The sequence below is a fragment of the Triturus cristatus genome, chromosome 10 (assembly GCF_964204655.1).
Source record: "Triturus cristatus chromosome 10, aTriCri1.1, whole genome shotgun sequence".
Taxonomy (NCBI): domain Eukaryota; kingdom Metazoa; phylum Chordata; class Amphibia; order Caudata; family Salamandridae; genus Triturus; species Triturus cristatus.
In genome coordinates this window covers 65,315,518-65,341,709 of record NC_140593.1, presented here as the reverse complement: position 1 = coordinate 65,341,709, position 26,192 = coordinate 65,315,518, and the positions used below count along the sequence as shown (strand labels likewise).

General features: G+C 49.8%; 1 protein-coding gene across 4 annotated transcripts in view; it reads left to right on the top strand.

Moving 5' to 3' along the window:
• ANKRD28 (ankyrin repeat domain 28) overlaps window positions 1-26,192 on the top strand; it is a 783,346-nt gene that overhangs the window by 134,820 nt on the left and 622,334 nt on the right. The window contains exon 1 of one of the 4 annotated variants that reach the window (XM_085630428.1): window positions 20,849-21,078. The exons of 2 other annotated variants lie outside the window; for them this stretch is intronic. In XM_085630428.1, coding sequence (XP_085486554.1) covers window positions 20,950-21,078 — 129 coding nt within the window. In that variant the 5' untranslated portion in view covers window positions 20,849-20,949. Of the gene's footprint in view, window positions 1-20,848; window positions 21,079-26,192 lie in introns of those variants that run through there. One more of the 4 variants, XM_085630429.1, reaches the window with a different exon arrangement.

Genomic DNA, 26,192 nt, shown 5'->3' with positions numbered 1-26,192 from the left:
TAGGTTTCACACACGTTATAGTTAGGAATTAGCATTTAAAAAACCTTGCAAATTCACTGAAAAAACCATAGGTTTCACACGTTATAGTTAGCTGTACATTTCACTCGTAAAAAACCAATGAAATTCCACGTTATAGTTAGTGCAGGCAACTATAACTCACGCGACCGCAATCCTCTGCTGATGATGTCAGATATTACATCACTGATGACATATGTGTCTTTATGAAAAATAAATATTTGTAATATATGTATAGCTAAAGATACAGTATTAGCATCAACAGAGGATTGCGGTCGCGTGAGTTATAGTTGCCTGCACTAACTATAACGTGGAATTTCATTGGTTTTTTACGAGTGAAATGTACAGCTAACTATAACATGTGTGAAACCTATGGTTTTTTCAGTGAATTTGCAAGGTTTTTTAAATGCTAATTCCTAACTATAACGTGTGAAACCTATGGTTTTTTCAGTGAATTTGTACGGTTTTTTAAATGTTAAGTTATGTATTTATTTTTCATTTTTGCGCGCACCGAGCGCCCACATTGCGCATTTCGTACCGTGCACGCCTCGCCATTTTTTTCAAAATATCAATTGTTTTTTTCTCCCTTGGGGGTCCTTAGATTTATATATTAAATGTGATTGTTAATCTTTTTTTTTTTACCGTACGCGCACCCCGCGATTTTTTTTTTAAAATTATTAAATTTATTTTTCATACTTTTTGGCCCTTCGTGAACCCCCTGACGAACGCTAGGGGGTCTGCAACTCTCTTCGTTGCCCCCTTTTCATGTTATCTACCTTTTTTTTTCAGTGCGACAGACAGAAAATGGCGGCCGATACTTCCTGGTTTCGACCGATTCGAATGTTTACTTTGATCTAACAACCAATCAGAAACGCGCTCGCGCACGGCACCGTACGCGTACGGTAAGCTTACCGTAAGCGCACGGAGCGCTGCCACAGATATATATATATATATATATATTGATTTAAATGCTATTTTCTCAGGAACTACTGAACAGATTTACACCAGACCTACAAAAGGCACTTCCTTGACCTTATGGCTACCTCTCTGCCAAATTACAAGTAATTCTGTTCAGCCGTTCGGGCTGTAGCTGTGTCGAAAGGTCCTATGGAAAAATGCATGGGGAAAACGCGTTTTGGGACCCCCCTTTTTTCTCAGCCCCGCTTGACGAATCACCCCGAGACTTTCAGGGTAGGAGCGGAGCGTAGCACCCCATTAGTTTTGAAAATTTTGCGAGGATTCGTCAACCGGTGCCAAAGTTATTCAAAATAGAATTTTCAGATTTCCTATGGAAACATGGTCCTAACTATAACTATCTACTGGCGACCGCCAGTAGATAATATATATATATATAAGGACTGTACCTCCCAACAGCTATACGGAGGAAGTCTGATTAGATGATTGCCAGGCCAAGTTTCAGTGAGTCAATAGGCAGACAGCTGCAAACATAAGATAGCTGTATCATAGAAGCATAAGTATTATCTGTCAGAAAAAATAGTAGTCTTCTGGTGTGGGGGTCAATGCAATAATTTGTCACATTCCATTCTCATATTATAAACTTATCAAAATGAATAATTCTCTTTGGGATTCATTAAACATCGTAAATAGCATATAGCATTGGAAAATGCCAACAGAGTGAGACTTGTATGTATCTCAAATTCATTATATAATTGTTCTCTTTATTCATTAAACAGTACAAGCTGGAATAACGAAAAAATATAAAAGACTATTTTATACAGCACCACTGTTTGAAATTAAGAACACTACTGAGAGACCCAGCAATTTAGATCTGCTTTAATGAAGGAGGCTTTCTGCCTACCAGGAGTAAATAAAATGAAAGAAGACTACTATTTTTTCTGACAGATAATACTTATGCTTCTATGATACATAAATCCATCTTATGTTTGCAGCTGTCTGCCTATTGACTCACAAACTTGGTACAGTCCTTATATATATATATATATATATATATATATATATATATATATATATATATATATATATAAAAAATCTCTCTAATTAGACCTTGCCATTTTGAGTACTAATATAACTCTTCCTACGGAATCATGTCTTTTTCTTACAGAACCCTACACTTCTTAGATATAACATAGAAGTTCTACCTGGAAAGACTATTTGTGGTCTTCCATCTCTCTCTAAGGTTAGCAAAAATGAATTTTCATCCACTGCAGCAGGTCTTACTTCTAAACTAAACTAATATTCTGGGGGAAGGTTGTAATCTTTAGCACTCACTTTCGATCTTTTTATTTCCACCCAAAGTGGGAACCTGTTGTTTTTCTTATCCTCCAAATACACTTTCTATTGGACAATAAATCCACCCTAGCAATTGGTCACGCCTACTGACAACAGGGCACCATAAACAGTAAAGAGTTAAGTTAAATGACGTTGTATGCAAATATTAGGAAGTATCTCCTCTTGTAAATGAAATACGTTACCATACCTCCTGCTAATGTCACTATTCCCCCCTTTTTTTCACAGACATCCTGGAATTTTTAGGTCTCGGCTGCGAAGGCTGCGCTTGCGCAGTCTCGCTCCGAGATTTAATGACTTGGAGAAGAGGGGCTTGAACCCGCCCCTCTTCTCCCCTGTTCTCCATTGGCTGGCCTCTTGAATGCTGGCCAGCCAATGGAGAAGAGGTCAGTCATTCCAAACAGGCCCCGTCCTTTTCGGATCGGGGGCGTGTTTTTTGCAAGAAGTCTCAAGGAGGAGACAACAGCAAAACACGCCCCCGAATCCGAAAACGACGCTACCTTTCTCCGAGGCATTTCTGCTCTGCCTCGGAGAAAGGCGGTGGTGTGTTTGTTAGCAGGATGTCTCCTACCGCTACACCTCTCGCACTTCCCCCTCGTATGTAGATTCCCCCTTGTTTTTAAGTTGCTGCCCCTACATCCACCGAACGTGCCTGACATTTCAAGATGGCTATCAATGATGAACGAAAAAGGGACTGCTTGTTTTAGTCATGTTAGTGGTGTACACTCAAGTTGGTCAAACCGGGGCAGATTTCAACGTCTATCTTCAAAGGACTTCTTCAGATGAACGTGAACTGCGCATTTTATGGTAAGCGGTCTTGTTTTCTTTAGTGGTTGTACCGTGAAGCAACGTTTTAAAAACTGTGTGTAGCTACCCTCTTCGTTGTGTAGGCGGTGCTTGTTTTCTGGCTCTCTTTAGAGCCCGTCATGCCTCTTTTCACAATTTATTAGGTACTTGCCAAAAAAATATGCTACTGGAAGTCTTAGGGCTCTAGGGAAAGTTTGTTCCAAGTGTTGGCCAAGTGGGGGCGCGCGGACAGGCGAGGGAGTAACCCCTCTAGAAGCAGCAGGACAAGACCGGGAAAACGGCTAACGTCGGGTCACATCAACGGTCAGCGCGGCGCGAGACGGTTACCAAGTGGCGGCGGCTGCGTGGCACAATATGGCCCAGGGGGGCTGTGCCGCTGCTTCGCTTCCCCCGGTGACCCTACTCCGTGGCCCTAGGATGAGCGACAGAGAGTGGTATGGGCCCTGTGAGGGCACTTGTCCGCACACTAGGAGTAGCGGCGATTAGGGTGCGGAGCGAGGGAAGGCGCTCCCTGAGCTGGACACCGTCGCTCAGGTCCCGAGGCTATCCCAGGGATGCTGTCCCGCAAGAAGACCAAGAAGGAGGTGTCCAAACCCGCCGAACTGCATGGAAAGTATGTGAAGGAGACGTCCCCTCTGCTGCGCAGTGAGTACCGGGGAGACAAGGGGTGGCGGACATCAATGTATCCTGTGGATCACAAAGCGTGCAGCTGGTGGGGAAGGAGTTAAGTGTGGGGTCCCTTCTCTCGTACACGTTGGTATGTAGTAGTAAAATACTTTATTGTATTAATCATATGATTACAACAAAAATGCGAGCGTTTAAAAGACAATTTCAATAATTAAAACGTACTATAAAAGGTCATACACGCTACGTAATACAGTATTTACACAACATCACATCATGGTTTCCATTCATTGTCTGTCCATCTACAACTGTTAAAGTGCTAATTTGCTATTTGTTGAGATGTATCCATCCGATTTGTCATAGGCGACTCTATACATGCGTTTGCCTGATGTAAATACAATTTTTAGTCAATTCAATAGTTCTTTATTCGATGGTTAAAAATCATCATAAAAGAGTACACATATATACAGTTAAGACAATATTAAATCAATATACAGCACATTGAATGAGTCTATGTGCATACAAATAATTCATTGTTCCCATACTCGTGGGTTACTTCCTGGGTCTGACAATTTAACAGTTCTACAGTCTACATAATTAATACCGGCCTCTAGAAACTCTGAGTCTAAGTGCAAATTTCAAGAAGCTGATCACCGCACATAATGTTAACGGGTCGCTAGCCCTTTGTAAAAAGGTCAATGCCTCCGTGGCTTGAGTAAATCTTGCCTTTTTCAAGATCTTTTAAAAATCTGCGTCTAGGGATGGTATAAAGGGGACATAAGAGTACAAAATGAAGGGTGTCCTGCGGAGACTTATTGTCGCAGCCGCAGGCACCCTTCTGCTCAATTGATTTACTAAAACCTGCTGGTTCAGCTAATAAATATGGTAAAAAATTGAGCCTAAAACGTGACATTAAAAACCTCTCTTGAGCATTAAAAAGAACACAAAGGTACGGTTCCATCCCAACGGTGGTTTCAAGCCTACTATATATGCTCACAGTGGGTTTACTTCCTTCTAGAGTACTCCTGGCCAATGCTCTTGATTCCAAAAAGATTCTCTTTAATTTAAACTTATCCTGGGCATTGATCAGTAAGGGATTTAAATACAACTCTTGGTGACCCAAACTTTCTAAAGTAGTCTTTACATAATGGATCCATGGGATTTTCAAATGTTTGTCTCTGCCCAAACAGTCTTGTATGATCAGCCTGCTCAATGCAGCATCAGGGTTCGACCAGATTCTGATCCAGGCTAGGATTGGTCGAAAATTAATCAAATCCTCTAGGTAGGGTCTTCCAAGTTCTTTATGGACAATGAAGGCTGATGTGCAGTTGGGGACTTTCAATATTGAACGAAATATTTTATTTTCTTCAATTTGCAAGCCGTCCAAATTTGTAAATCCCCATACTTCTGAGCCATACATAGTTTTTGGGCAACACATTGAGCCGTACAAATTCATAGTTTGTTCTGGGGCCCAACGGCCGGCTTTTCTCCCATAACCAGAAATTGCACCAAAGGATGCCACCAATTTCCCAGATCTTTCTTGTAGAAGGGGTGTAAATTTTAAAGACTCGTCGAAGAGCACCCCTAGATAAGAGAATGTTTGCACCCTTTCGAGGATATGGGAGCCAATTCTGTAGGTGAAACCAGTCCGTGGCTTGTTGCCTGCTGTCATTACATATGATTTTTTTTAAGTTGACAGACAAGTCTATTGCCTCCATAAATTTGACGAACCCATCAATGAGAATCTGCAAGCTTTTCTGGGTCCGTGCCAGAAGCACCGCATAATCTGCGTACAATAACACTGGGATGTTGCGTAAGCCTACCCTTGGGCAATCTGCATTTAAATTAATAAGGGATTGTTCCAAGCTGTTAATATACAACGAGAACAAAAAAGGAGCTAAAATACATCCCTGCCTCACCCCACTTGTGCAGCTGAAAGATTCTGTCAGTCTCCCATCTTTGTTATAACGTACCCGTGCAGAGGTTTCTCTATGCAGTTCCCTCAATATGTGGATTATCCCAGGGTCGATTCCGAGTTGGGTCATCATTACCCATAACTTATTCCTGTTAACGTGGTCAAACGCAGCGGCCAGGTCCATGAACCCCAGATACATAGTTTCATTGCTGGTTTTGGTATATTTTGCTATCAGCATGTATAGGTTCAGGCATTGGTCGCTATAGACCTGCCGGTCCGAAAACCATACTGGGCGTCTGAAATGATATTTTTATCCTCCGCCCAGTCGGACAATCGGTTCAGAATCACTCTTCCCAGGATTTTAGCAGTAACGTCTATTAAAGAAATGGGGCGGTAACATTGGGGGTCATCTTTATTGCCCTTTTTAAAAATGGGTACTATGATGGCCGTTGACCAAGACCGTCGTAAACCGACCATTATAGTTGCATTTAATACTCGAGTAATGATAGGCGCCCAAAGATCTACCTGACTCAGAAACAGGTCTGGGGGGATCCCATCTGGGCCCGGAGCTTTATTTTTAATGAGTCCCTCAATGCCCATTCTAATCTCTTGCAGGGAAAATGCAACTTGATTGCACACTAGATGCGTCGCCCTCTCTCTTGGAGAATCCACCTCCCCGTGATTTTACAAACCCTCGAAGTGAGCAATCCACTGTTCTGGGAGAATGTTTGATGCGACCTCCGGGGCATTATTATCTTGAAAACAAGGGGAGTTTATTAATCTCCAAAATTCTGTGATGTCCCTATTTTCAGAAGCCTCCCTCAGGGCCGCCCATGCTTCCCCCTGCAGAGTAGCTTTCCGTCTTTTTAATTCCTTCCTGTATATGGACCTGCATGTTTTGACTTCTGCTTGATCCCTTAGTGTGCAACTAAGGGCCATTTTTAAGTTTTTTAATGCGAGTGTACAACTCCTGTCAAACCATTTTGGTGCGTTAGAGTAAATTTTCTTGGGGGCCTTGACCGACAATAACTCATCGACAAGACTCGTTATTTGTCCAAACACTTTTATAAGGCGAACCTCTGTCACCAAGGGATCTAAGGACTCGTCAATAAGAGACTTGCCTCTATCCATCAGGGATTTGTAAAATCTAGCCCCGTCTATTTTTGCTCACTTAAGTCTTCTGCCCTGGGCCGTTACACATTCAGTAATACCATCCACTGGCTTAGTCTTATGCTTACCCAGATGCAGGAGCTCCATAACCAAAGGGTTATGGTCGCTGAACGGGCACCACTCTATTTCTACTTTTATAATCTGATTTTTTTTAGGCCTCTTGAAACTAAAATGTAGTCTATGTAAGACGAGCACCCTCTCCCTTTAAAAGTAGGGGGGAGTCTTCCATCCGGACCCAAGGGCATCATATCCACTGTATGCTCGAGGTCGTAGGAGTGAATCAACTTACCCCATTTAGTACCCCTTAAGGAGTGGCTAAGGTGGGGGCCTTTTTCTACTGGGCATTTTGACCAGTTGATACTGATCAGGAACAGCCCTGGGCATAAATGACAGTTCAGGTCCCCCATAACTAATATCCGGGGTGCCACAACCCCATGGATGGGAGCAAGTTCAAATTTCAGTCTAACATCCAGTTCCCTCATAGTGGTAAAATCATTTTCCGACAGAGTCGCATTATACACATTGAACAAAACGAGACCCAGCCTTTTATTACTAAATCTCAGGGCCTGAATGTTCCATGCGAACCAGTCCACCTTGGACCATTTACCTTCTATATTTAAATCAATGTATGTAATCAAACCTCCCTTAGCCCTACCTGAGGGGGTATTTTGAGCCGGCGTGAAAAAACATTTGTAGCCCGCCATATGAAGATGGGTGTTATCCAAAGCCCAGGTTTCTTGTAGGCAAATAATCTGGAAATGGGCCATATACTGTCGCCATTCCTTGTTATAAAATTTCCCTGCAATCCCTGCTATGTTCTATGAAATAATTTTCAGGCCCTCTTTCTCTGCGGTAACGGGCCCTACCGCTACCATTTCTTGAGTAGAATTAACCCAACCCCCTTTCTTTCTATAGAGTGATTTATGCATATCACTATCCTGGTATCTTAGTTCCATGGATGTGGTGCATGCCCCAGAGGGTATATGTGCACAACCCCCCTCCAGAGGGTCTGGGGCTCCTACAGTGTTTAATAAAGTCCTACACCCACCTCCCCCTGGTGGTGTCTGCCCAATTTGATTGATCAAGCCATGTCGGGGAGAGATTCCTTCTATCGGGTGTGCCTGATCGGATGTATTCTGTTCTATGTCGACCTGTTCTAGGCATGAGTGGGGGTTGGGTAGTCAGTCAATCTCCTCTAGTGACCTTAATGGGGCAAACCTATTTGCCCAGCGTGGGTGCCTTCCTTCCCAGGAGCCTGTCATTTGACGGGGAAAATTTAAACCTCCATTTACACCAAAATTCCATCCCGTCACACCACTCCCTTCATTATATTGTCCCTCTTTTGATACCTGCTGACTTGCATAAAAATAACTCAAAGGTAGTGGCCTTATGGCTGTCATGCGTCCAGATGGTCCATAGCTCAAGATGTGCTCGACCACCCTCCTGTCCCTGAAGTTGGCAATAATACAGTTTCCCTCGATATTTTTTGGCCCACTCCCTATCCAATTCACTCTTCTAACCAGGAGGATTTCCCCATCCTGGTTATTGGATATTGGTCTATTTTGGTTAAGCCAAAAGGTAAGTTTGTTTTTTAACTCCTGATTGGATTCTTTCTGTGCCTCTTTTAATTCTGGAACCCCGGCAAAAACAACAACCAACGGGCACGCTTCCGGGGGGAGATTTATAGTGGGGAGCCTGTTGTCTATTGGGGTGGACCTATCTTCTTGGATAGCTGCGTCACTTGAGGGGCCAACAGGGGGTTGAGGCTGTATGTCCGGCTTCTGGTTGCCTACTCTGTTATTGGGGCGCAATTCACTCACACTACAAGTGTCTTTGCTAGGTGCGTGTTCATGGGGAGCAGGTGCGTTATGAATTTGTGCAGATATTATTTGTACATTCCTACTATCCCGAGAATTATTCGGCATTTGAGTTACTGGGTTAGACTCTAGGGTACTAATGGGGTTACTTAAAGGACCTATTACGCTGTCTTTTGTCACTCTATTCTTTAATTCACTTAAGATATTGTCCAGCCTGCTTGTCACCGGCTTCAGCTGGTTAATTACCAGTATTTCTAGCTGAGCCTGTAGGTCTGAGATGATCTTGTTTATCCAAATTGGGGGGTCTACTTGAGAAGGCGTCTGTATGGCTCGGTCGACCCCAGTAAAGTTTCTTCTGGGTGAGTTTGTGTGCGTAGTTACACTACTTATATTCTTGCGCTTTCTTTGAACGCATTTCTTCTTTTTATTTGTAGTAACACGTTTGGTGAGGCCTCGTTCCTCCTTGTTACTAATGGGAATCAGTTGGGCACATGATATATCCTTCTCACTAATTCCTGAGGAGTTGGGGGGTGAGATTAACATGACTTCCTGCTCTTGGTCTTGTATTGTTAAGATAGGGTCAAGGTCAGGGGTTAAAGACAAGCGCCGCTCAGTGCGCTCAATTTCACTTGACACAACCCCTAGCGCTCTTTTTAACATGCGATCAATAGCAGTGGGCTGCATGATAACGGGAAATACAGAGCTAGTGTCCTCTTTGTGTGTCAGAGAGGCCTCAACAAAATTACGCTTCGCTCTCACCGAGCGTGTCAGTGTTTTACCTGTCATACTTCCCCCCCCCCCCCCCCCCCCTTTACAGATCACTGTTTATGCCACTATCTTAGTCTGTTTAGTTCACCCCCCCACTATCACACTATCACTATACCACACAAGCAAATACAAGATGATGGCGTACAGGGCCTCTACACCTCTAATTACAAATTTCAGACAAATTGTCCCAGCAACAATTGCAAGTCCACAGGTGCAGGCACAGGAGAGTGAATTAATGTCTGTCCTCTTTTACCCCAAGGACACTCAAGGCGTTACTCACATGTAGGGCCCCCGAAGGACCTGATCAGGAGGGTGGCCCAGCCCTGCCTCTGTCTGCCCCTGACGGCCACAGACTGCCCGCCCTCTGCCCGGGCTCAGCCCGGTGCAGCCCACGATGCGGAGTCAACGACGTTCTTGTAGGCGCCTCCCGGCGCGACCACAGCGTCAGCTGGCGCACAGAGTCCTGGGGGGATGTAGTCCTTCCCCGTCCCCGCTCTGCGACCGCCGATGTAGATAGCGGTGGCGGGGGACTGCAGCAGAGCACAGCAAAGCCCAGGGTGCGCGGTGGTTATGGCGAGTGGCCTCCTTGGGTGGCAGGTCAGTTGAATATTGGGAACCCGCTCCGTCGAGTCAACGACGTTCTTGTAGGCGCCTCCCGGCGCGACCACAGCGTCAGCTGGCGCACAGTCCTGGGGGATGTAGTCCTTCCCCGTCCCCGCTCTGCGACCGCCGATGTAGATAGCGGTGGCGGGAGACTGCAGCAGAGCACAGCAAAGCCCAGGGTGCGCGGTGGTAATGGCGAGTAGCGAGTGGCCTCCTTGGGTGGCAGGTCAGTTGAATATTGGGAATATTGGGAATTTTTAGTCCTTTACCTACAAGAGTTGCTCATGCTATTTCGTCCTAAACATTTTCGGTATGATCTCAAAATGAAAAAATCCAACATAATTTCCCGTTATAAAAGCTGTCTAAGCAATTAATGCTTTATAGGCATGATCTAAAAACATTACCATCCTTGTTATTGCACTGTCCACTTTGAGCCTGAAACAGTATCGAACGCCCTCTGCCGTTATTGTTATTTTAGCATTTGTTAAACAAGGGGCGTAAATATGTCCTTCGTATGGGCAGCAGCTTAGGGCAGATACATATTAGATGGTCAAGTGTTTCCTCAAAAGTTCCACAAAGCCGACATACTTGTATACCTTTAAGTGCCTGGTTCCATTTCCCTTCAAACTCCCCAATCTGTATGTAAAATTGCCTAAATCTTAGAAATTTCCCTTTTATATAACTAGGTAGATTCCATCCTAAATATTCTTGAACCTGTGCAGTATATGTGTTGATTACTAAATCCATATGTTTGTATTTTCCAGCTTGTAGATGACCTAATTTGTATTGGACTTTTTGTGTTTTTTTTTTTTTATTTATTTATTTATTTTTTTGGGGATGTAAAGCTGGACCTGGCTTAAGGAATCTGAGATCGCAGTGAGCCCGGAGGATGGCTGCCGAGAGGGAGGCGTAGGTGGGTCTGTAGTGCATCTGTAGTGGGTCTGTGTGCACTGCTGTTCATGCGGGCAGACATAGTGGGGGCCCTCAGAGTACCACCGAAGTGCACAGGGCTTCATTGATACTGTAGGTGGAACTGAAGAAAATCTTCGTGCGGCAGCCTGTGTGGTTCCAGCGTTTATATTGAGCACTGTGTGGGTTGATGTCACTAGGCGCTACAAATGAACATGTTCCTCCTATGAAACGCCAGTATTTGGATGTTGGTGTATCAGTGCCAGCAGGTTGCACAGCACTGCAGGTGAAATTACGTCATTGACACACCGGATCATTTTTCTCCGTGCATGTCAGCTGTATATTTCATGTAATCTTAGCATTTTAAATCCGCACGCTTCCTCAGCCAGCCCCTTCATTCACGGATGAATCCAGTGATCGTTCTGTCAATCCATCCATCCATTCATCCCTCGATACATTCATCTCCACACTCATACTTCCGATTACCATCCATGCAACCATCTATCAACGTATCCATTCATCCACCAAATCTCACACATCCACCCTGCTGCTTTCGATGTTTGTTATCTAAGCAACATACTGATAGTAACCAATTGTCCTCCATATAGAATACATGACCAAATCACTGTATGGTCAATGCAACGGTCTCGGCATTGTTAAAGTTAGAGCTATTGGCATTGCTCATGACATTATTTTTGTTTGTTTTTGTTTTTAAAACATGTAGAGAAACGGCATTGTTATTTACAAGGTCAATAGCTTAATCAGTGTGTGTGTAGGTGGCTCTGTGTGTGGGTGCAAATGCAATAGGTCTTGCATTTGAGAGTGATTAAGCTATTGACATTGTAAATAACAATGCCGTTTCTTTAAATGTTTTAAAAACAAAAACATAAACAAAAATAATGTCATGAGCAATGCCAATAGCTTTAACTTTACCAATGCCGAGACCATTACATTGTAAATGCTTGTTAAATGTATGTCAACATGTTTTCTTTGGTCCTGAAGAAGGTGGTCTTCCACTGAAACGCGCGTAGACCGCGAATTGTTTCAAGAAAAAGTGGCGTTGGAGATCTGTATCCCTAGTAATGATGGTTATGAGAAATGAATGATATCTTTGAGACCAAACTTAGGGCCCCCCCCTTTTTTTCTAAAATTTCTTTAACTTTCTCTTTTTAAACAGCACGTTTTGAAAATGTTAGATATGAATGGAAGTATGCGCGAGTATGAAAGCAGCTTTGAATGAAGGGTTATTAGATAGCTTTTTTTTTATATGTATAGGATGTCTTTTGTAAAATTAGTGTATTAAGCATTAACAAAAAGATATAGTGCGAAAATCAATCATATCGATTGTGATATATAATTTATGTATATATGCACATGAAGTTGTATCAAACCAAAAAAATGTTTACTAAAAGATTAATAAATTGATGTTTAAAATACATGTTATGTTGTATGATATGTAGGAGGTTTGGTTGGTTATGTAGAACCCTTAAGGGTCATCCCTAAAATTAAATAGGTCAGTATAGAGGTTTCTCTAGTTTATAGTGTGCGCCCGTCAACCCTCTGCCATGGCTCCTAGTCTGGAAGTAGGAAGGTGTGTGCGCCTGTCAACCCTCTGCCATGGCTCCTAGTCTGGAAGTAGGAAGGTGTGTGCGCCTGTCAACCCTCTGCCATGGCTCCTAGTCTGGAAGCAGGAAGGTGTGTGCGCCTGTCAACCCTCTGCCATGGCTCGCCACGAGGACTCTGGTCTACCGAGACACCCCTCCCAAGGAGTGCAATTTCTTGCTTGAGGGTTCCAGGCTTTTTCCTCTTTGCCCATGGTTTAGAACGTAGCCAAGCCCCTTGCCTAATCTGCCATTACTACCACAGTTAGAGCTGGGTATGGGGGGTCCCATAGACGGTCTTTGGGTGGTCTGGATTGATTTCCAGCCACTCTGAACTCCTTGCTCCTGCCCTAGGTCCGGGGTCTTGCATCGGAAGTCCACCCCTGCAAATATACCACACATAATGGGGGGCGTGTTTTGTTCCTGCTCAAATGGGCGACTTGCAGTAGGAGGAGCCCTTCCCCTTGTACAGAGGTAATTTGCATACTGTTAAGGTGCACACTGTCAATCTCCTCTCTGAGAAGCCCGTGGCCGTGATTTCCTTCTTACAACAGAACGGTTTTACTTGAGCGCTGTGGAGACGTGCTTTGCCTTATGTAAACTTGAGAGGTCTGCTTGCAGGCATCCCTTCATCTGCTGACTGACACGCAGGCCAAGGCCGCCCTCCTCTGTGTACACAGGGTCGGAGACACCATACCTCCTGCTAATTAAGACTCCGAGTATGGCACTCTTGTCTCTCTGTACACATGGTCTCAGACACCCTTTCATCTGATGATTGAAGCTCAAGGTATAGCACGCTTTCCTCACTGTATATTGGGTAACAGGCACCCTTTCGGATGATGACCGAGCCGCAGGGTATAGTGGCTTTCCTCTCTGCACACAGGGTAACCGGCACCCTTTCGGATGATGACCGAGACGCAGGGTATGGTGTGCTTTCCTCTCTGTACACAGGGTAACAGGCACCCTTTCTGCTGCGGTAAATACACAATGGATGGAGGGTCTAAGGGAATTTAAAGACCAGCACGGGCAAATCCCCAAATATCAGAACTAGAACAGCAAAAGAGCCCGTGGGTCTGAGGAGATCTACCTACCGATGAAACCTAGAAACCAGTTTGCATACCCCAGTAGAGGATCCTATCTACAAGGACCAAGTCCCATCACCCACCGAGGTGGCATGCTTCATCATCTGGGACCTCCCGTTAACCACACCTGGTGTGGTTAAAGAGCTACTACTCCTTTAATTACTTAAAAAAGGAGGAGCTCAGGGATGTTTTTAACTATCCAACAGGGGGGGAAAACACTACCCAAATAGAAGGAAGCTGCCTATGGTGTGGTGAAATAAAGTGCAGTGTGTGAAAAATGTGAGTTAAAATTGATTACCACGGGACAACTGTTTTATTAAATATCCAGTGATATCAACAGTAAAAAGACGCAGAAATAATAGAGTAAGGCGTGTACACCAAACAATACGGAACACGTACTCTGAGTGTAGGTCTACATGTTTCAGCCAACTAGCGTCTCTGAGAGATGACCGTGGCTTTCTTCAGGACCAAAGTAATACACTACTGCAATGTGATAGTGTGCTAAGGGATAAAAAAGGGGAACGATACAACCAACAGTGGTACCTGCTTGTCATTGATCTACGGCACCATCTGGGGGTATTCAGGTCACCCGTCAAGAGATCGGGGAACGTCCCACACTCCTGGTCACAACTCAGGGCGTGAGGCAACGCTCTGTCCGTCGCTACCCCGGGCCTCCTTCCTGGATGTGCCGAGTGGTGAGGTTTCATCGGTAGGTAGATCTCCTCAGACCCACGGACCCTTTCTGCTGCTGCAGCTCATGATTGAGACCCAGGGTATGGTGCGCTTTTTTCTGTACAGAGGGTAGCAGGCACCCTTTCTTTCATGATTGAGACGCAGGGTATGGTGCGCTTTTTTCTGTATAGAGGGTAGCAGGCACCCTTTGTGCTGCTGCTCATGATTGAGACCCAGGGTATGGTGCGCTTTCCTCTCTGCACACAGGGTAACAGGCCCCCTTTCTGCTGCTGCTCATGATTGAGACCCAGGGTATGGTGCGCTTTCCTCTCTGCGCACAGGGTAACAGGCACCCTTTCGGATGATGACCGAGATGCAGGGTATGGTGCTCTTTCCTCTGTACAGAGGGTAGCAGGCACCCTTTCTTTCATGATTGAGACCCAGGGTATGGTGCTCTTTCCTCTGTACAGAGGGTAGCAGGCACCCTTTCTTTCATGATTGGGACCCAGGGTATGGTGCGCTTTTTTCTGTACAGAGGGTAGCAGGCACCCTTTGTGCTGCTGCTCATGATTGAGACCCAGGGTATGGTGCTCTTTCCTCTGTACAGAGGGTAGCAAGCACCCTTTCTAATAACCGAGATGCAGGGTATGGTGCACTTTCCTCTCTGCACACCGGGTAACCGGCACCCTTTCTGCTGCTGCTCATGATTGAGACCCAGGGTATAGTGCGCTTTCCTCGCTGCACACAGGGTAACAGGTACCCTTTCTGATGATGATGACCGAGACGTAGGGTATGGTGCTCTTTCCTCTGTACAGAGGGTAGCAGGCACCCTTTCTTTCATGATTGAGACCCAGGGTATGGTGCGCTTTTTTCTGTACAGAGGGTAGCAGGCACCCTTTGTGCTGCTGCTCATGATTGAGACCCAGGGTATGGTGCGCTTTCCTCTCTGCACACAGGATAACAGGCACCCTTTCGGATGATGACCGAGACGCAGGGTATGGTGCGCTTTTTTCTGTACAGAGGGTAACCGGCACCCTTTCTGCTGCTGCTCATGATTGAGACCCAGGGTATGATGCGCTTTCCTCTCTGCACACAGGGTAACAGGCACCCTTTCTGCTGCTGCTCATGATTGAGACCCAGGGTATGGTGCGCTTTCCTCTCTGCACACAGGGTAACAGGCACCCTTTCGGATGATGACCGAGCCGCAGGGTATGGTGCGCTTTCCTCTCTGCACACAGGGTAACAGGCACCCTTTCGGATGATGACCGAGACGCAGGGTATAGTGCTCTTTCCTCTGTACAGAGGGTAGCAGGCACCCTTTCGGATGATGACCGAGCCGCAGGGTATGGTGCGCTTTCCTCTCTGCACACAGGGTAACAGGCACCCTTTCGGATGATGACTGAGACGCAGGGTATGGTGTGCTTTCCTCTGTATCGAGGGTAGCAAGCACCCTTTCTAATAACAGAGATGCAGGGTATGGTGCACTTTCCTCTCTGCACACAGGGTAACCGGCACCCTTTCTGCTGCTCATGATTGAGACCCAGGGTATGGTGCGCTTTCCTCTCTGCACACAGGGTAACAGGCACCCTTTCGGATGATGACCGAGACGCAGGGTATGGTGCGCTTTTTTCTGTACAGAGGGTAACCGGCACCCTTTCTGCTGCTGCTCATGATTGAGACCCAGGGTATGATGCGCTTTCCTCTCTGCACACAGGGTAACAGGCACCCTTTCTGCTGCTGCTCATGATTGAGACCCAGAGTATGGTGCGCTTTCCTCTCTGCACACAGGGTAACAGGCACCCTTTCGGATTATGACCGAGCCGCAGGGTATGGTGCGCTTTCCTCTCTGCACACAGGGTAACAGGCACCCTTTCTGCTGATGGAGACGCAGGGTATCCCTCCCTGTCTAGGGGGTGTGCTCGCCCATGCAGACACGGCCCAGCTCAGGCTTAGGCCCCTCAGAGCCCCTGCTCAGGCCGGGACCCCCACACAGAGCTCCCGCTCAGACCCCTCGGGCCCCGCTCTGTCTGGGCACCCCCTAGGAGCGCCCCACCCCACCGCTGGCGGGTGACCCTGCGGCCTCCAGTGGAGGGATGCTGGGCACCTCCTCAGACCCCCTCTGGCTGGCTTAATCCCTGAGACCCACGGCGCCCCTCCCCCTCTGGCGGGTTACCCCAGTCCCGGCGCCTCCGCAGAGCGCAGGTTTGCCTGCGGCCTCCAGTGGAGTAGTGCTGGGCACCTCCTCAGGTCCCTCTCTGGCTGTGCACCCCTCAGACCCTCGCTCCCCCCCCCTCCCGGCGGGTTACCCCCAGTCCCGGCGCCTCCGCAGAGTGCAGGTTTGCTGGGCGCCTCCTCAGACCCACTCTGGCTGGGCACACCGCAGACCCTCGGCGTCCCCCCCCTGCCCCCCTGCCCCCCTCCTGCCGGGTTACCCCAGTCCCCGCGCCTCCGCAGAGCGCAAGTTTGCCTGCGGCCTCCAGTGGAGGAGTGCTGGGCACCTCCTCAGGTCCCTCTCTGGCTGTGCACCCCTCAGACCCTCGCTCTCCCCCTCCCCCCCCCCCCCCCCCCCACCTCTCCCGGCGGGTTACCCCCAGTCCCGGCGCCTCCGCAGATTGCAGGTTTGCTGGGCGCCTCCTCAGACCCACTCTGGCTGGGCACACCGCAGACCCTCGGCGTCCCCCCCTGCCCCCCTCCTGCCGGGTTACCCCAGTCCCCGCGCCTCCGCAGAGCGCAAGTTTGCCTGCGGCCTCCAGTGGAGGAGTGCTGGGCACCTCCTCAGGTCCCTCTCTGGCTGTGCACCCCTCAGACCCTCGCTCTCTCCCCCCCCCCCCCCCCCCCTCTCCCGGCGGGTTACCCCCAGTCCCGGCGCCTCCGCAGAGTGCAGGTTTGCTGGGCGCCTCCTCAGACCCACTCTGGCTGGGCACACCGCAGACCCTCGGCGTCCCCCCCCTGCCCCCCTGCCCCCCTCCTGCCGGGTTACCCCAGTCCCCGCGCCTCCGCAGAGCGCAAGTTTGCCTGCGGCCTCCAGTGGAGGAGTGCTGGGCACCTCCTCAGGTCCCTCTCTGGCTGTGCACCCCTCAGACCCTCGCTCTCCCCCTCCCCCCCCCCCCCCCCCCTCTCCCGGCGGGTTACCCCCAGTCCCGGCGCCTCCGCAGATTGCAGGTTTGCTGGGCGCCTCCTCAGACCCACTCTGGCTGGGCACACCGCAGACCCTCGGCGTCCCCCCCTGCCCCCCTCCTGCCGGGTTACCCCAGTCCCCGCGCCTCCGCAGAGCGCAAGTTTGCCTGCGGCCTCCAGTGGAGGAGTGCTGGGCACCTCCTCAGGTCCCTCTCTGGCTGTGCACCCCTCAGACCCTCGCTCTCTCCCCCCCCCCCCCCCCCCCCCTCTCCCGGCGGGTTACCCCCAGTCCCGGCGCCTCCGCAGAGTGCAGGTTTGCTGGGCGCCTCCTCAGACCCACTCTGGCTGGGCACACCGCAGACCCTCGGCGTCCCCCCCCTCCTCCCTCCTGGCGGGTTACCCCAGTCCCGGCGCCTCCGCAGAGCGCAGGTTTGCCTGCGGCCTCCAGTGGAGGGAAGCTTGGCAGAGCTGCTGATTCGTCACCCAGTCGCAGGGCCGCTTGAACAGTGCAGCCTGCCGCCCCTTCCCCGCCCCCTGCTCTGCCTGAGCTCAGGCGGGATCTGCTACCAGGCTGTCCGTGCTGCAGAGTGCGCACTGTGCCGCGGGTTCCCGGGATCCACACGGCGCCTCCGCTGACTCCCCGCAGCCCTGGGCACCCATCTGCCCCGGGGTGCCAGCCTTGGGTGCAGCGAGTCCGCGGCTGCTCTCTGATCCGCACTGCACCCTTCTGCAGGGGCGACCGGTGCCCTGCGCTCCCGCCTCAGGGGTCTGTCCCCAGTTTTCCTCGCCGCAGCCGCTCCAAGGAGAGCCAGCCCCGTGCCTCCTGCAGGCGGCGGGCGCATCCTGCCCACACCGGAGCGCTCCTCGCTTACCTTCCGGATCTGGCACCTTCAGGAGGAGGGGGCCAGCCCGCGCCTCCCCGAGGTTGGAGAAGTAATCCGGCATCCTGTACATCTGAAGCCTGGTGAAGAAAACCGCATCTTCTGAAGGCGAGAGAACAAGCTGGCATCTCCTGCGGGGGGCATTGGGGTGCTAGCCTGCATCTGGCGGACTAGTCTGCATCCTCTGAAGGTGGGAAGCTGGCATCTCCTGCAAGGGGGCGCCAGCCTGCATCTGGCGGACTAGTCTGCATCCTCTGAAGGTGGGGGAGCTTTCATCTCCTGCAAGGGGCGCTAGCCTGCATCTGCATAACTAGTCTGCATTAGTCTATAGAAGAGGGGTACTATTCTGCTTTCTGGAGAACTAACCTGTATCTTCTGGCGGGAGAACTCTCTCTTCTGGAGGACGAGTGGACGTGTGACCTGGAGAAATGTCCTGCATCTTCTGTAGGTGAGGAAATGATTCCTCTTGGAAGAGGAGAACTAACCTGTATCTTGAAGTGTCCTGTATGTTCTGCAGAGAGAACTAGCGTTAAACTTTCCTGCGGGAGGAGAGCCTACAGCTTGTCAACTAGGAGAAGAAATCCATATCTTGCTGGGTGAATGGATCCTGGCCCTTGCTCTTTTCGTGGATGAGTGGACATGTTTCAGTTGGTGGTGGGGCCTGTGAAGGTAATCTTCTGTCATACCACTGGGGTGCTGTCTGGCCTACCTAGCTTTGGTCAAGGGACGACCTTTGGATGTCTTCATGTCTCAGTGTTCACTACAAGCCGCTGACCTACTCTTAATCCAACATCTCTTCTGCGGAGGAGTGTCCAGGCCACAAGCCGCTGACCTGCTCTTGATCCAACATCTTTTCTGAGGAGGCGTGTCCACGCCACAAGCCGCTGACCTGCTCTTGATCCAACATCTCTTCTGCGGAGGAGTGTCCACGCCACAAGCCGCTGACCTGCTCTTTATCCAACATCTCTTCTGCGGAGGAGTGTCCACGCCACAAGCCGCTGACCTGCTCTTGATCCAACATCTCTTCTGCGGAGGAGTGTCCACGCCACAAGCCGCTGACCTGCTCTTGATCCAACATCTCTTCTGAGGAGGAGTGTCCACACCACAAGCCACTGACCTGCTCTTGATCCAACATCTCTTCTGCGGAGGAGTGTCCACGCCACAAGCCGCTGACCTGCTCTTGATCCAACATCTCTTCTGCGGAGGAGTGTCCGCGCCACCGGGCTTGTCTTCCATTGCCATTTGCCGACCTTCTCCCACCACAAGCAGCAGAGTTTGTGGTAGAGTAGCCCCTACAGCAGTCCTCCTGCCGTGTCTTTCTCCACCGCTGACCAGCACGGAGAGGTTTCTCGACCACTGTTGACCCTGAGCTGAGCTTGTCGTCGACCACCATAGCCTGCTGCTGGGCTTCGTCCACCTCTCCCCATCTGATCTCGTCTTCTACCACCATCGGCGAAGCTGGGACTCTGCAGCCCCTTCAAGTCGCAGTTTACACTTTGCACCAAGCGCTGGTTGGCTTGTTTTCGACCAGGTACTGACCCTGAGCTTGCCTTCATCCTACGCCCCATGGCCTCTGCCTTCACAGCCATCACCGAGGCCCCCTGAGCTGCCCTTGAATAGTGACAGCTGCTGAGCTCGCACGAAGTGTTTGACGACCACCAGTGGGCACTGTTCACCATCACCACCGCTGACTGGTCACTATCCGTGAATGGCAAGCATGGTTTCCCCACCGCCCCCAGCGCTGGGCTGCACTTTAACCATCCTGCCCAGCCACTGATCTTCCACCACCACATTAAAGCGCCAAGTTTGTTTCTCACTATGGCCCGCAGTCTCTAGGTGCTGTCTTTGGAGTTGCCACTGGCGTCAAGAGTCACCTGTGCCTCGTAAATTGATTCTAGTCGGAAGTCGAAAGGAGCAGCGTGCACTCAATTTGGCGCCCTAAAAATAGCGTCTGGAGACAAAAGCAGCCCTTGAAGTGAGCGTTAATTTTAGCCGGGTGCAGGGAAGGTCGCCGCGAGGCCCTCGCTGAGTGTTTGCCGCGCTGCGGCCTGTGCCTGGAGCCCTCCCTCGTGGAGTCCACCCCTGTGAGGGCTGGCACCGCTGCCTGCCTGTGCCTGGAGCCCTTCCTGGTGGAGTCGACCCCTGTGAACGCTGGCACCGCTGCCTGCCTGTGCCTGGAGCCCTCCCTCGTGGAGTCCACCTCTGTGAGGGCTGGCACCGCTGCCTGCCTGTGCCTGGAGCCCTCCCTCGTGGAGTCCACCCCTGTGAGGGCTGGCACCGCTGCCTGCCTGTGCCTGGAGTCCTTCCTCGTGGAGTCCACCCCTGTGAAGGCTGGCACCGCTGCCTGCCTGTGCCTGGAGGCCTTCCTCGTGGAGTCCACCCCTGTGAGGGCTGGCACCGCTGCCTGCCTGTGCCTGGAGCCCTCCCTGGTGGAGTCGACCCCTGTGAACGCTGGCACCGCTGCCTGCCTGTGCCTGGAGTCCACCCCTGTGACGGCTGGCACCGCTGCCTGCCTGTGCCTGGAGCCCTTCCTCGTGGAGTCCACACCTGTGAGGGCTGGAGCCCTTCCTCGTGGAGTCCACCCACCCCTGTGGGGGCTGGCACCGCTGCCTGCCAGGGCCACAGGCCTGGAAGTCAGGCGCCCGCCAGAGGTGACCATGGCTGCCCATGGCCAGCGATGAGCGGCAGTGAGGCCCGCGAATGAGCAGAGTGTGCATCGTGGTGCTGGAGGATGTGGAAGAGGACGACCCCTCCGCAGCCCTCGCGCCCAGGCCGCCCCGGGAGAGCGTGTGCCGTCGCCCCCCGCCGCCCCTGGCGGGAGACTTGATGGTAAGGGGTGCGCAGGGCAGGTGGGGCGCTGAGCATGGTCTGCGCACGTTGTGAAACGTTTGAGCAGGGTCTGTGCCAGGGCAGGCTGAGCAGGGTCTGTGCCTGGGCAGGCGTCTGTGCCGGGTGTGTGAAGAGTAGGCCAGGCTTGGTCTGTGCCGGGTATGTGAAGAGTAGGTCAGGCCGGGTGTGTGCAGAGTAGGCCAGGCCGGGTAGGCGTCTGTGCCGGGTGTGTGACGAGTAGGCCAGGCTGGGCTTGGTCTGTGCCGGGTGTGTGCAGAGTTGGCCAGGCTGGGCTTGGTCTGTGCCGGGTGTGTGCAGAGTTGGCCAGGCTGGGCTTGGTCTGTGCCGGGTGTGTGCAGAGTTGGCCAGGCTGGGGTTGGTCTGTGCCGGGTGTGTGCAGAGTTGGCCAGGCTGGGGTTGGTCTGTGCCGGGTGTGTGCAGAGTTGGCCAGGCTGGGCTTGGTCTGTGCCGGGTGTGTGCAGAGTTGGCCAGGCTGGGCTTGGTCTGTGCCGGGTGTGTGCAGAGTTGGCCAGGCTGGGCTTGGTCTGTGCTGGGTGTGTGAAGAGTAGGCCAGGCTGGCCAGGGGTCTGTGCCAGGCCAGGCTGGCCAGGGGTCTGTGCCAGGCCCGGCTGGCCAGGGGTTTGTGCCAGGCCCGGCTGGGCAGGCGTCTGTGCCGGGTGTGTGACGAGTAGGCCGGACCGGGTCTGTGGCGGGTGTGTGACGAGTAGGCCGGGCCGGGTCTGTGCCGGGTGTGTGACGAGTAGGCCGGGCCGGGTCAGTGCCGGGTGTGTGACGAGTAGGCCGGGCCGGGTCAGTGCCGGGTGTGCGAAGAGTAGGCCAGGCCGGGCAGGGTCTGTGCAGGGTGAGCGAGGGCAGACTGTGCCAGTTCAGCGAGGTGTGATAATAGTAAGGTAGTCGGAGCAGACTCTGTGCCAGGTGTGTCACTAGTAGGGTAATCCGAGCAGGGTCTGTGGCAGGCGAACGAGGACAGGAGCAGTTTGTGGTAGGACCATGGACTGGGTTAGATGGCTCATTGTGCGAGGGCAGATCCCAAGTCAAGGTCGTCAGGGGCATGGGAGGCTCGGTGGGGCCACAGCCTCTGGACTATTTTCCGTTTCTATGTCATCTGTCTCTATTCAATAACCTTTTCTACATACTCTTTCGCACTCCTTCACATACTCTCACACAGTGACTTGCACCTGTTCATTGACACTCGCAGTTTCCGACTCTCACGCACATTCACACGCTTCGTCACTTCTAGTGATACATTCACACTCCTTTTCACAAATGACAACATTGACGCCCATTACAGACGTTTGCACTAATAATACATTGGCGTCTCCTCATTCAAGCTCGCGCCCCGTTTAGAGCTGAGGTACACTCGATTATGTTTACATGCTTCTGCATGCATAATGTAATTGAGCCATCGTTTTCATTCGTGGCCACTCCTAATGAATGAGTGGCCACTCATTCATTCTCACTCGTTCACATTCAAATTCAGGCCTTCGCTCTTTTAACACATACAAATTCGCGCCCTCATTCTCTAAATTACTGTTAAGCACTTGCACGCACACTCACTCGCACTTTGCAGGAAGCACTTAGACTCACACTCACTCTTGCGGTCATCCACTCTGTGAAAAGTCTGGTCAGTGGGGACCTCTCTCCTCTGTAGGGTAAGAGGACGGAGGGTCCTCGTTCTCAGAAGAGCTGTACACAATTGGGTGTTTTGCAAGGGCGTGCTGTGCGTAAAAAGTGACCTGCCGTACCAAACCACTGGTGTGTGCAGAAAAAGTCAAAGTACATTTTCTTTATCTGCAAGAACGAGTTTCCTGCCGGTGAAAATGATATGACGTTGGGTAAATCAAGTTTGGCAGCGCACATTTCACGGCATGATTAAAATGTCACTCCAGCGAATTCTGAGTTTGTAGCAGAGCGGAAGTGGTAGGGTTGGGTGGGGTGAAACCACATCATTGGCTCATGTGACATGGAGCGGAAGTGATGCCACAGAAGTGGTTTTAACAGGAAGATGTAAGATTGTTTCATTCATCAGGACTAGCACGAGGCAGGGGTGGAATTCTGTCAAATACTGTTCGACAGGACGTTTACCTCGAACATATACTCGCCTTCTCTAGAAATGCACTGGTCCATTCGGTGACGTACAATAATGTGACCAATCGGGGCAACGTTCTCCTCCTGTCCGAGCTCTGATAATGCCCTCTCTGGTTATGCGAGGCTCCGGGTCTTGGTAAGGCCCAGTTGATGCCACATTTATACCCGGCTTGTGGTGTTGTACTCTTTTCATGAATGAATTTTCACAGGCTCTGTTTATGAATGGACTCCGTCTGGGACAGCTTAATAAGTGGGTCGAGTTCAGAGAATGTTTCTTAAATAAACCTTGACTATATTTGTGTCTGATGCCTAGATTGGAGGGCTCACCAAGGCTGCCCACAGCCTCACTGTTTACACTTGACGATCTGTGTAAATCACCTCACCGTGCCTCAGTTTCCTTTTTCGCCATGATTGTGAGCGCACATTAGATTAATGGCTGGTTTACATTTTACAATCAGACGGCCTCTGCCTGAGTTGCAAAGCTGTTCATGCATGTACGTTTGGCACACACGTGTAGAAGCTGGTCTTCCACCTGTAAGAAGGATTTACTCGCACCAAACTTCTGGTGTGAGCAGAATTACTCACAGGCCCTCTGAGTATGTGCACTCCGCAAACTTAAATGTTTAACTTCCAACACCCTAAAAAAAGTCAACAATGTATTTGTGAGGATTAGGAATGTAACCTTTTGTGAGGTGGGCTATGCTCCCTCCATAAAAAAAAATTAAAAGCACTATCATTATGGCAAGCTGAGTTTACAATTCACTGTACTTCTTGTGCATTCGACCCAGCAATAAAAGGATTTACTTCAGTAGACCCCATATGTATCCATACGTATACGATGTTAAAACTGTACATCTTGCCTTGGCTGCAGCGGTCCTCTTTCCCTCCACCCTACTGTGGCACTGTAAGGAGTCCGCTAAAGTGGGCGCTGCCAGGGATTCGAGCTACTTGTAGAGTGGCAGAAATAAACGTGAACACTTGTTGGCCTTAACTCCAAACAATCCGCCCTAGTCCTTGGTCTATACTACATCTTGTATCCTACATATTGCTAAATGCTACACTTCTCAAGTTTCTAAACACCAACAAATGTCATTGCCCGGTTTTTGGTGCTCTCTTTATCCACCTCAGAAGAGCCAAAGATCGAGTCTTCTGTTGTAAGTTGTTTAAGTAGGCATCAAGACACGTCTTCAGGTTGTAAGATAGATTTATTAAGATAGCACAGCAGAGATAAAGCACTTCGCTAGCTGACCAGACCATCAACTGCCAAGACTAGAACATTCACATACCAGATAGAACACTCATAGGTAGTGAGGGAGGTTGAGGAGACATAAACACAAAGAATGGACTACTGACCCCAAGTAGCCATAACAAAGCAAGCACATATATACAACATATCTTCTTCCTTTACAGAAAACACAATAAATGCTTCAAACACCCAACAAAAGCTCAAAGCATGAAAAGGAAAAGCAAGAAAACATAAACATGTAGGAGGTCAACGACCTCTTGGACTTCCAGATGACGAAAGCAAAGGGCAGGATAAGAAGAGGATCACAATGAGAATCATAATGAAAATCACGATGACCTGACCACCTTCTTCCCTTCGATTGACGAAAAAGAAACAGTCTACTATCTACAATCCGTCTTTGTGGCCATCAAAAACGGGAAGAGACAGCTTACGTAGTCCAATCAGTTTTCCGTCTGTCGCGGCTTACTGCACACAGTTGAAGATATAAAAGCTCAACAAACGCCTCTAATGCTCAACCGTTCTGGAAGAATGCTCCCTAAGAAAAATTTTAGCCAGAGTTCTTACAGTCCAAAAATGACGTTCTGGTTCTTTTCTTGGGTTAAAGGCCTCACGATGTAGTTCGGGCCTCTACATAAAACTTAAAATTAAATTTCTTTGTTGACAAACTGTCTCAGTACTAAGGGCTAAAAAGCCCGGCTCTAGTCGCGGAACATTTGTACCGGTAGAAAGAACCTCCATGTCACGATTTTGTCTCGTGGTACTGGAACTCTTGTCACAACTCTAGGTCGTGAACACTCCTGGTCAAAGGACACATTCCCCTTTCTTTTCCTATCCCGGTACTGATTTTATGACATCTGTTGTCTCCCGCTAGATAGGTTGGAACTTTAGTTCTCTCATTTAGGATGTTTCATCTCGTGAAAATACAGTCTTTCAAACCAACTTTCATTTACTTTGCAATTTTCCATTTGCATTTCAACTCTTAAAAATTACACAACTTCAATACTTGTTGAAAGATGGCATGTTTTCTTATGACTTTAAGTCTATCTTTTTTTTTTCCTTCTTCCATCTGCCCTGTTAAATGGTAGCGGCAGTTTCAGTCGATAACCTTTCAAGTATTTGCCTGGCGGTAATCGCCTCTCATACCACTCGATAATTTACCAATGAAAGAGGCAGGCGCCGGAGACTGGAAGGCAGGAAACAAAGTTTTATTCCGTCGGAGCAGAACACATCAGATCAGACAGCAAGGTATCGTCACGAGGTGCTCTAACTGCATCTCTGAGACCTGGTCTCTTATACACAGGTTTATTGCTTTATTACACATAGTACATTCTTGAGATTCCCTTGATGTATGGGGGAATATCCCCTGAAGCCCCGGTTCAGATCCGATCCCACACATAGATACAGTAGAAGTTCCCACCCCACCCACAGTAGGAGATGGCTATTGCGCAGCAGGGTATTCCGCCAATTCCTGGGGGGGTGTGTGTGACCGGTCGGGTCTCAGGGAGTAGGGGCTTTGATCTACTGTAATCCCTTTGATGTGGGGTGTTTCCCTTACAGTAGGGGCAATAAACTGCATCCGCAGGGCTAGGTGATGGCCTGGGACCAGTTCAGACAATGGGGCGCAGAGGAAGGGGGTTATCAAAGGAGAGGCATGACCATGTATGGGATGTCGGTCGGATGTGGTTCCGTAGCAGGGTCGCGCAGAAGGAGAGGGTTTATGGCCTGTATGAGAGAGCGGGGGTGGCCAGCGCGCGGGGGA